This window comes from Agrilus planipennis, unplaced genomic scaffold, assembly GCF_000699045.2.
Source record: "Agrilus planipennis isolate EAB-ADULT unplaced genomic scaffold, Apla_2.0 scaffold16, whole genome shotgun sequence".
Taxonomy (NCBI): domain Eukaryota; kingdom Metazoa; phylum Arthropoda; class Insecta; order Coleoptera; family Buprestidae; genus Agrilus; species Agrilus planipennis.
This window is the reverse complement of record NW_020438946.1, coordinates 1,085,595-1,097,281: the sequence shown is the minus strand read 5'-3', so window position 1 is coordinate 1,097,281 and position 11,687 is coordinate 1,085,595. Positions and strand designations below refer to the sequence as shown.

Sequence of the window (11,687 nt, the reverse complement as noted above, 5' to 3'; positions counted from 1 at the left end):
GTAGTTGATACCTACTTAAACCTATATTGGCAGTAAAATATAAAAACAATTATAGTAACGTATGAATAATATTTAATGCAAAAAATACTCTAAAAGTCTTAACAGTAAGTACAAGTACAATATTATATTATAATTTATTTTTATGATCCTAATTTGTTGTATATAAAGAAACTAATCACATATATAAATATTTATGGTATGATTTTAAGTTCGAAAAGAGAAAATTCCTTTTTACTGACTATAAAGATATTTTAAAAAATTTAAAGATTTATTTGTGCAACTGATGTTACTTCTAGTTTACAAAGTTTTTATACATTATTAAAATATTTTTGTGCATCTTATTAACTATTGTCTTTCATTAAAAAAACTTCATTTTTTTAAAACAATACTTCAAAGCTTTTCCGTATAACGATTTATAAAGTACTTATATGCAAAAGAAATAAAATCGAAAGAAAGATAATTTTTGGTAAATTTGTTTGAGTAGACGTACCTACTGTTTAATTAATTTAGTGGTATGGCTGCATTAGAATAAGGCATGGTAATATTTAATAACAGTGCAGCAAAAGAGAAAGCATAATTATAGTTGTAATAATTTTATCAATGTATAAATTTATGTATTTTCAAAATGCCGCCGTTGACTTAATTGATAATATGTATTTTCGCTAGATGGCGACCATTTTTGGCGATTCTATTTTTATCACGTTTATTATGTTTGAAACTATGGTTTGAAATTAACTGGTGTTGCATATTAGTAGAGTGTTTGGAACGTTAAAGGTTAAAGTGCAATGTGTTTTAGTGTTTAGAACTTTGTTCTGAACTGTAAATTTATTATGTAAATGTAAGTAATACAAATGTTGAAACGCAGCTCGCTCTTTGGTATTATATTTTGTTATAATATAATGATAACGGAATATGATACAGAAACATACACATGAAAATGTTTGGTTATTTTTCTACAAACAAAATTTTCTTTGTCATCGCAGACGCTTAATGAATAGAACAAACTAAAACAAATGGTTTTGTTAAAATTCCAGTATCTGGTTGGAATATTTTTATTCTGCAACACGATATTTCGTTTCTCTTTATGAAACGGCATGCGGCATGCGTCTTTAATGCGGCTAAAGTTATGCATTTCTTTGGATAGTTTGTATTAAAATTTCTTGAAGTGTTGAAGTGTAATAAATTGTTGTCACATCCAGCATAAAAAATTAAATAACATTGTGCGACAAAATGGAAATAGTAGCATTATAAAACTTTAAATGTTTAAAGTGTATAATGGGGTTTCAATGCTTTTGTTTAAATTAAAAAAAGAAACCATTTAAAACTATTAAACTGTTTTCATTATCGTTCACTTTGAAGAATTTTATACCTTAAACTTACTCGTTTTTCCTTTTTAACATTGAATAAATAAATTATCACAGGCTCCAGAAATTGTTAATAGAAATTATTTTTTCGTAAAATAGGTAAAATTTTTTCGCTGCACTGTTATTGTTAATATTAAAGTACAGATTGGCTGTGTTCTATTGTCGTTTTCTTTGTTATTGTTTCATTGTTTCCTTGGGATAAAGATCGATTGAAGTTAACTAATTCTAAGTCGGAATCTAATTCGTTTTCGCAATGTTGTGATCCAATTTCTGCTTCTAAGTCGGAATCGGAAACTTCAACGGTTATCGATTCTTTCAGTTTTGGTTTCCGAAGGTATGCGTCTGCGGCCGTTTCCCAAAAAGTTGTAGTTCTAAAACAATTTCAAACGTTTTTATTAACGGCTTTGTCCCCGCGCAAAAAAAAAATGAATTATATTGCATTAATTTGGAAATTTTTCAAACAAAACTTGTTTCCGTTTTTAATAACATTTAAATATGAATTATTTTGAAAAAGTACAGTCCATTCGAAAAGTTTTCAAAATGCCAAAATGTGGGGCCATGAAAAAAATCTCGACGACATTCAAATGTTTTTTGATTTGGTTTAAATGACCAAAACAATCGCAATTAGAGGAGGTACGGTGATATAACATCGTTTTGAAGAAAAATTCACCTTTTTTTTAAGCTGAATTTGATCTCTATATCCCAATTTGTCCTATTTTTGAACACTGTATAGTAAATCAAATTTAGATGCTGCAGACGATCTTGCATTAAAGTATGGAACAAGTTTTGTTTCAAAACTATTTCGATTAAAGTAACAGTTTGGACACAATGAGTATATTACGTACTTTTTGGGCCACCCTGTATATGTTTGATTTCCTACATAGTAAAAATGCCTGGTAAATGGGTAAGGGGTTAGAGGAGGGAGATACACACGCAGGGGCGGCCTTAGTCATTGGAAAGTTCCGGGCGGGTAAACTTTTGCGAGGCCCTCGTCTTTGTGGAATTAATTTTAATGATGATACTTTAAAGATGCAAAGCGATTCGTAAATAAGTTTGCAGTTTTAAAATTGTTTATCGAAAATTAAAAAAAAAATGATAAAGACAAAGATAGCAAATTTGCGGCTTCTTTTAAGACTATTAAGAAATTCAAATGAACATTAGTAGTATGTACTATTACTACCTAATATTTTTCAAATTAGATTGTTGCGCGAGTGTGCGAGGCCCCTGCAAGAGCGAGGCCCCGGGCGGTTGCCCTGTTCGCCACCCCCAAAGGCCGCCCCTGTACACACGTCATTAACCATCAAGATTTTGAGGCTAGGCTTATATTTCAAATTTTGCACATTCAGGCTTGATACTCGTGGTCCAGGACTGTTTCTCCTACCGATGTTTCTACAACAAGTTCTCGAGAGTCTTAGTATAAGCGTAGCGAAGGATTTTACGTCCTCGCTACGCTTCCTGAGTATGCTACACAGTTGTAGGCGAATCTTTGGATTCTCATCACAGGAGGAGAAACACTCCAAGACCATGGATATCAAGCTCAAATATCTAATTACCCTTTTGATACATCAACTAGAAAAATCTTAGTCTTTACATAATAAAAAAAACAATATGTGTGCTGGGACACATAGTAGAAGTGAAACTTCAACGGACAAGTGGAAAAAGGAATGGCAACGGACAAGTCGAAAAACGAATCGCAACAAAGTTTTATGGGCAGATTATTAATGTACCTACTTGTCCAATTTGAAAACCTGCCCATAAAACTTCAAGTAAAAATTTTTTTGCGATTCGTTTTTCCACTTGTCCGTTGCCATTCGTTTTCCACTTGTCTGTTAAAGTTTTACTTCTACTATGTGTCCCAGCACACGTTTCGTTTTCACAGGTTTACTGCAAATTATGATTTGGTCTTGAGATAGACCGCAAATAGAGGCAATGACGCCCAGCCACGTGGAGAGCAGAGGTAAAAAACAACAGCTGAGCACAGCACACGCCGTCGGGACTCTAGCGGACTCCCCGCTCTCCGCGCGGCTTCGCATTATATCCATCTAATGCAGTCGTTACCCTCTCTCCGTCATCGCCAGCCTTTCTTTCCCTCTACCGCTGTCGCCTCTCACCTAGCGATATACCGTCTACCCCCTTCACGCGGCCGTAACGCTTTTTCGTGACAGAGAAAATCGTAATAAGAAGTTTCACTTCAAAAATTAAGTTGCACCATATTTTTCAAAGGTTGCAACATTCGTCCGTTTTGATAATAAATTAACGTTAGTAGGGTACCTATAATATATTCCTGATTTTTATTACTAAGTTAACCTACTTGCTTGCTCTATAATGCCAGCCGACCTCATGGCGGATCGATAAACATAAAATATAGTTCACGGTGTATGATTTTGAGCTATTACATCCTTTTGTGGTTTCCTTTATTACAATGTACAAGTACAATGGTAATGAAGTGTAATTGTTATTAACCTTCACTTTTTATTTGGCCTATCGTTAACAAGGCAAATACTTTTAAATGGTTAATGTATGTTATTAAATTAAAAATTGACAGTAAAATCTCTAACAAGTTATTTATGAAGCTAATAGGTGTGCTAAATTTTGAATTATTTAAGAAAAAATACGAGAACGACAATTTTAAAATTTTTTTCGTTATTAGAAAGAAATTCCAAGGAGTAGGAAGTATTAGAATTTTAGAAATTTTTTTAATAATTTATAGCTTAAATACGCAAATTAATATGTGCAATATATACAAGTTCAGGAAGTTAATGATCAGCAATTTGAACATTTAATTAAATAATTTGTTGTTCTATTGTTTAATAAATTTCCAGAAAACAAACCCCTCAATTTAAGATGTGTTTGTTCGAACCCACGCATTTTCCCAAATTTGAAAGAAATGTTTCTATAACTGCTGATACTAAGTATAGAACATGGTACATGAAACAGTCAAAATTCGATGCAGAATTCAAAAAAATAGGTGCGTCCATTTGAAAAACCAAAGTCGGTGGTAGTCACTTATTTTTGGGTTACCCTGTACATAAATTTATCATGAAAAAACCCGCAGCCAAAAATAAAAATCGACGCGTCCGGGCGTTTCTCCCAAAAACAAACCCCTGAGTTTTGAATGAATTTGTTCCAACCCACGCATCCTCACTATACCTATAATAATTAATGATTAAAAGCGTGTGCCAATTTTTGGAAACTATTTGTCCCATATGCATACAGGGTGGCCGAAAAGGTACGCAATTGTAAGTTTAATCGAAAACTTTCCAAAAAAACTTGCTCCCTATTTTAATGCGAGGTGGTCTATGTTAACTAAATTTGATTTACTGTACAGAGCGTTCAAAAGTAGGAAAAAAAAGTCTCGCTTAATTGGTAGCTATGCGAAATTTGGCTCCAATCGAAAAAAATTATTGGAAAAAGTTGTCGAAAATGCCAAAATATGGAGCTATACAAAAAATCGCAGTGAGACTCAAATATTTCTTTTCAAGTCAAATCACTTGAACAGAATCAAAAAACATTTGAATGTCGGCGCGATTTTTCGCATAGTCCCTTATTTTGGCATTCCGAATAACCTTTTGCTTTAACTTTTTCGATTGGACCAATATTTCACATGGCTGACATTAAAACGAAACTTTATGTTTTCTATTTTTGAACGCTGTGTATACAAAGTTAAATTTGGATAACACTGACGATCTTGTATTAAAATAGGGAACAAGTTTTGTTTTTAGGTTGAACTTACAGTTTAGCCGTGATGAGCCTATTGCGTACTTTTTGGGCCACCTTGTAGTTATCTGCAGGAAGATGTAAAGAAGTTTTAAAATTATATGAAACTTTTTGTAAATGTGAAAGGGTTAGGTAAGGTTCTGTTCATTAGGCCACTTGATTGTTGTTTTTTTTAACACAAACTAACTTATTTACTACGTCAAATATGGTCAATATACTTTTCACTCACATCGAAACTTACTCCTTCTTCGGTATGATTTCGATAGATCCGGACGGAACTGGCGTTGGAAGTCTTGCTAACACTTTTCTAACACTCTCGTGTTCGACATCACTGTTGATCGTGTCGAAACTGTCGTCTACATCTTCCAGTTTCAATGCGTTCTTTAATGTGTTATCGATTTCGTTTAGTTCGTGCGATAGATTTTGTTTCGCCGTTTCGATTTTTCCAAACGTCGATTCATTAGTCGAATCGATCTTATCGAACGCCATTTCCTTCATTGACGTGAATTCCGATGCTAACTTTTCGCTTTCGTCCATAACATTGTCTTTTGTTTTGTTTATGTTGTCCGTTGCAGATGTTATTGAAGACGACACTTGATCTTCTATCGATTCCATGCTGTTTAGAACGTCATTTTCTGTGTTTTTGAGCTCTTCTTTTGTTTCGTTAATTGCTGATGATAGCGATGAGTCGACGTTGTTAGATATTTCATAAGCTTTATCGCTGAGCTTTTCGGCTTCGGACGTAAAAGCTTCTTCAACGCTTAAAGCCGTATCTTCAGCGTCGTGTTGTATTTCGTTAGCTTTTTCGTGTAGTTTGTCAGACGTCTCTTTGACGTCTTTTTCTAAATTATCCATGGCATCTGACGCATCGGACTTTTTGTTGTGCAATGTTTCACTTATTTTGTTAACGGCATAATGGACGGAGTCTTCGGCGCTGTCAACCACCGATCCTATTTTGTCCTTTACCGTTTCAATTCCCTCCTTTGCGGAATCTTCAACACCTATAATGGAAATAGAATATCTCATTAAATTATCGTTCAAAAAGCTCAATAGTATCTTAAACCTAAAACCAATGGTTAGTGAAATATTCGTCAATTAATGTAATGTAGGCACTAGGCACATGTCTAATAAACAATAATTCAAACAATTTTAATAAATGCCAATAGTTGACATTTTGAATCGAATAAAAATAGTGGGAGAGTAATACGTTTTTAAATTGAGTGGTTTCCAACTAGAGAAATTCCAAATTATGTCTATTAACACACTCTTATCCATTATTAATACCAGACAGTATAGAAACAGTAGAAGAAAATGCGAACTATTGAAATTTGTTAACATTAAATTAATTCGAAGTGGTTTGTATTCTGAAACTGTCAGACGCGGATCGCGATTTCGATCTTTTTGGATCTCATCAGCGCGTCGCAGACAGCTCCGACAAACAGACCAACTTTTACCTGCAGACCACTTCGAATTATTTTATTCGATTATGGTAACGTGCCTATCACGTTGAGGTTAGCAACGCCGGGATTCGTTTCAGCAAGTAGATATCCACACAAGTGGACCTTGTTGGAGTATACGTAATCCTAAAATGTAACACCGTACTACAGATGGCGTTTACCGCGCCATTTGTTAACATTGTTTTCCACTACTTACTTTGATTAATGTAACACTGACTGTTTCTATTAGGCAAACGTATAGTGCCTATTTTACATTAATTGACAAATATCTTACTAACCATTGGTTTTAGGCATATGATACTGTTGAGCTTTTTGAAAGACAATTTAACGAGGTAGTCAAAAATAATAAAATGTACAGGGTATTCTACATAAGAAACTGAAGTTGCTGTCACTTCCGGTGAAACAGGAAGACGCATTGATTGAGCATCAATCCCAAAACATAGATGACAATCAACTATGCAACTTTGATCCAAGAAGTATAGTCATATCTTTCGAAATAAAGGAGTTATGGCTTGGGCGTTTTTAACGTGAAAACATTAGGCCCATTTATTTGTAATCCATCACCCTGTATAAATTATGATTGACCAGTTAAATCTAATTGTAAGTGACGATAATAGTAGAGCTGAGCGATTACTAAATTTAATAATCGATTATTCTTGTTATGTTGTCTGAATAGGACATTTAATCGTTAATTACTGTCTTATATCACTTGTCTCTACTAAAAGACAACTTCTCATGATTAAAATAGTGTTTTTGTCCTAGTATGTCAAACAAAATTAATAAACATATTTCTACAAATAATAATCGGATCTAAGATTCTGAAATAGTTTTGAAATTGCATGTGGTATGTGCATTAAGATTAATATTATCTTTGCATTGCAGGAGTGTTGTGATTCGTATGTGATGTGCTGAACAGGAAAATGGATTCTCGTCTGTAGAAAGGTAGGATTTTGTTAATTTTTTATCTGTACACATTTCATCGGAATGATCTATTTTTATTGTCTTTATTTATCTATTAATCGATCAACATTCTGCTTCTAATCGTAAACTATTACTTGTAATATTGGTGGTTGCGCTCGGCATAGGAGACTTTTAACAGATTAGTTAATAGAGATGTGATTTATTTGAAACATTTGTATTTCAAGTGCAAATACAAAATAAAAAATACCTATTTTTATCTTGCATTTAAATACTTTTTTTGAGAAAAGCGTTTTGTATTTTATTTAAAATACTTTTCCAAACGTATTTTCTATTTATAAAATTCAAAATACATTGTTGTCGTTAAAAGTTTTACTAGTATCACCGAACAAATATTAAATAACATGAATGTTGCTCACATTGGCAAATGAAGGTATTAGAAGCTGAAATAGGAGACAAAGAAACATTCCGTGAATGTCTTCTAATTCTTTAATTGAAGAGAGCCAAAAAAGTGTAAACTCCTTGGAAATGGATAATCTAAAATATTGTTTTCCGAGTTCAATGTCTTGGTCCATGGAATTTAGTTTGGAAGTTCAAAACTGCCAAATCACCACTTATCGTACTTTCAACAAGGTACTACGAAATTCTATGAATTACGACAAAACAGCCCGCAAAACAATATCGAATTGATATCCGCCAGCTGTGTAAAACTAAAAATTAGAAGATATTGTGGTGTGCTAATAAATGCCTATAATCTAAAATTCTCAGAAAACGATTCGAAAAATTTTACTTATTAGATGAACCCAAAACTAAAGAAAAAATGAATTCCATTTCTTTCTCTTATTACAATATGTAAAAAATCAGAAACAAAATGGGATTGTAAGTATTTTGATATAAAATGATTGATGTTGATTTTACATCAATTAAATTATTTTCAACACTATTTAGGCTCTGATCTTTCACGCTAAACAAACTATTTTGGCATCAATGTCTTTTTTCCAATTAAAACGGGTGACTAAGGCAAATAAGGAAGCACAAGGAAGTATTATTTGTTGCTGAACTGAAGAATCTATAACATAAAGATAGAAAAACTATAACTCAATCAGTTCAAATAGAAAAATATACTCAATCTTCGCAGCGGGTGATATAGTGCAAACACCACTATTAGTCTAGAAAAACTCCAATATTTAGAAAATGAGCAAAAGCCTGCAAGGTTTTCTAAAAAAATATGTTTTATTTAAATAAATGTAGAAAATTAAATGGGCAAAATTGGTGGTGGTTCTTTAAAAATAAAAACTTTCCAACCCTTAATTGCCTTGAACTTCAGTTCCTGAAGTAGTTCCACTCGTAATCCAAAAGTACTTCGAACGTTTAGTATCGTGTTTTGGTGATGGGATTTGAGCTTCTAAATAAGCATATCTATTGATATATTGTGCTTGACCATCGTATACTGTGAACAAATTTTTTTTTCGCTCATAGAAAGAAATGCCCATTGTGCTATTGCTCTAATTCCACGTTACATTTATGCGGTACTTCCCCTGTCGTATTGACTGGAAAGACGTTGTAAGTCTACGTTACTGACCTAATGGTTATTACAAAACTAATTTTAAATGTTCATTAAATATATGTAAATTTAAATATTTTTATAATTTGCGTTTGGACTGCTTTTTAAAGGCTTTTGGGCAGCACTTAGACAAATATGTATTACAGTATTCAAAGCAACTGGAAATATAATGGAAGTCGTCATCACCATCATCATCATTCTAAGGTCGTCAGTCTTAAGACTGCTTGGACACGCACCTCCACTTATTTCTACTTGAGCTAATCTTCGCATTTCCCCAAAACAAGAACAACCCACATCCTTAACTATTTTCGAACAGTTATCTAACCTGGGTCTACTTCTACTCCTCTTAACTCCTGTTTTTGCCTCCAATATGTCTCTGACTAGACCTTCATGCCTGAGAAGGAGTCCTACCAACCTATCTCGCCTACTTTGTATTGACTTCCGTAGAGTTCTCTGTTCTCCTATTCTTTCTAATACCTCTTTTTTTCATCCATCTCTATCCACGGTATCCTCATCATTCACCGGTAACACCACATTTCGAACGGTGCTTACGTTTTCTTTTCCGCCGCGCCCACTGTCCATGTTTCGCACCTGTATAACGCCGTGATTCAAACATACACTTTTAACAATCTTTTTCGAAATTCTAAATTAATCGTTCGCGAGCGTAGTATTGACTTCTTTTTATTGAAGACGACTCGATCTTCTTCTTCTTCCGTTCTGACTTATCTGACTTCCTATATACCTAAAATCGGCTACTTCTTCTAATTTTTCGTCTCATATCTTTATATTCGCTCTTTCTCTACCTTTTCTTCCCTTGCATATCAGTATTTTTGTTTTACTTTACGCTTCCATTTTATTTAAAGTTAACTCCTTGTTAGATACTAATACTGATATATCATTTGCAAATCTAAGCATACTAATCTTTTGCCCTTGCACATCTATCCCTACAGTTGTACTGTCTTTAATGATGTTGATGGCGTCTTCGATGTATAGATTAAAAAGTAGCGGTGACAGTGTGCATCCCTGGCTGACTCCCTTTTTAATATTTACTTCCCTACGTTGCATCTCCAGCTCTATAACTGCCTGTTGCTGTTTATACAAACTAAATATCACTCTTCAATCTCTATAACTCATCCCTATATTTTAAAGTATATTTAACATCTTGTCCCATTTAACATTGCCAAGAGCTTTTTCAAAATGTACAGAAAAAATTGAAAAGTGTAATAACTGATTTTCAAAATTTTTGATTGATTAATAAGCCTATTGTCCGCGATTTATACTTAATGTTATTTTTCCACACCATTATTCAGTTGCTTACCACTGCTTGAGAAATAATGCATGTTTTAATAACAAAAGCAATACCTGACGTGGATTGACGTTCAAATATTAAGAAACACGAGTTGGTCAATATTTTTATAATTAATGAGGTTTTCGTGTATGGGAAGAGGTCCTGATGACCTACTGAAAATATTCCTCTTGCTATTACCCAGTAAAAATTTGCTTTTTGGGTCGCACCTTCTTTGTGCGAGATGTTTATCAGTGAGTTACCCACGTGTACTATACCAACTTCTTCTTTTTCTTCTTCTTCTGCTGTACAATGGAAGGCATTAAAACGCGTTCTACTTAATTTTCGTTTTTACCGACACGCAAGTAACGGTAAATGCATATTTCAAGATACAGTAATGAACTTGTAGATCAGCGAATAGTGCTCGCAAGCAGGTAATCTTTCTCACAATAAAAAATAACAGCTATTCCATTGGACTGTGCAGGATTTTAAAGCATGACTCATAGAAAAACGTGTTACGTATTACTGACGCAACGGAAGTGTCATAGCGGAAACAGAAGTAAATGGTAAATTTCTGCGGAAGCGGAAGTGTAATAATTTTAGGTGACTCTTTAATGTAGTAGTCGTTGATATCAACAAAATAATACCAAATAGAACTTCTTTTTGGCTTCAAAATTCCACTTTTAACTCAAAATTTCGAACATTAGAAAATAATTTTTGGAGCTGTTTGACCAGTATTCATATATTGCCTGATCCGACCACTTTTGAGTACCATATCTCCCAACCACAGATGCCGGTATGCAACCATTATAATTAGGGTTGCCATCCGTACTTTATTATAAAGTATTGTACTCTATTTCGACTGTGCGTACGTTATACTTTACAAGACACATAAAGTACGCAAAAATACTTTATTTAAGGTCTTAAGTAAACATCGTAATTTTGTAAGCGATTGTTCGAAATTTAGAGTACTTTTATATCAATAATATTGCACAGAAAAATGGCAAGCCATATTTACGGAACAACCTGATTTCCCGAATCTGTTCAAAGTAGTGTCAGTTTTGCTGTCCGTTCCGGCCACTTCATCATTTACAGAAAGAGTATTCTCTGTTGTGAACGCAAAGTGGCGGGACGACAGGAATAAAGCTTCATTAAAACTAATTAAAAATGAACTTTCAGTTTGCTTAAATCTTTGTTTGCCATGTTTAGAGGCTATTAATGTATTTAAGAGCGACAGCAATTTGTTACTGGCTGCCGGGTGTAACAAAAAATATGTTTTTAAAAACAAAAAATAAAATACTTTATTTTTATGCTGAGTACTTTTTTTTTAACCTTTTAGTCGAGAAATACTTTATGTAAAGCCTGAAAAGGTGGCAACCCTA

At 33.5% G+C, this 11,687-nt stretch overlaps 1 protein-coding gene across 2 annotated transcripts in view; it reads right to left on the bottom strand.

Annotated features, from left to right (window-relative positions):
- Positions 1-830: 830 nt before the first annotated feature.
- LOC108744635 overlaps positions 831-11,687 on the bottom strand; it is a 23,786-nt gene continuing 12,929 nt past the window's right edge. The window contains exons 2-3 of one of the 2 annotated variants that reach the window (XM_018480499.2): positions 5,323-6,082; positions 831-1,735 (exon numbers count right to left, since the gene is read on the bottom strand). In XM_018480499.2, coding sequence (XP_018336001.1) covers positions 1,498-1,735; positions 5,323-6,082 — 998 coding nt within the window. In that variant the 3' untranslated portion in view covers positions 831-1,497. Of the gene's footprint in view, positions 1,736-5,310; positions 6,083-11,687 lie in introns of both variants that reach the window. The other variant, XM_018480500.1, reaches the window with a different exon arrangement.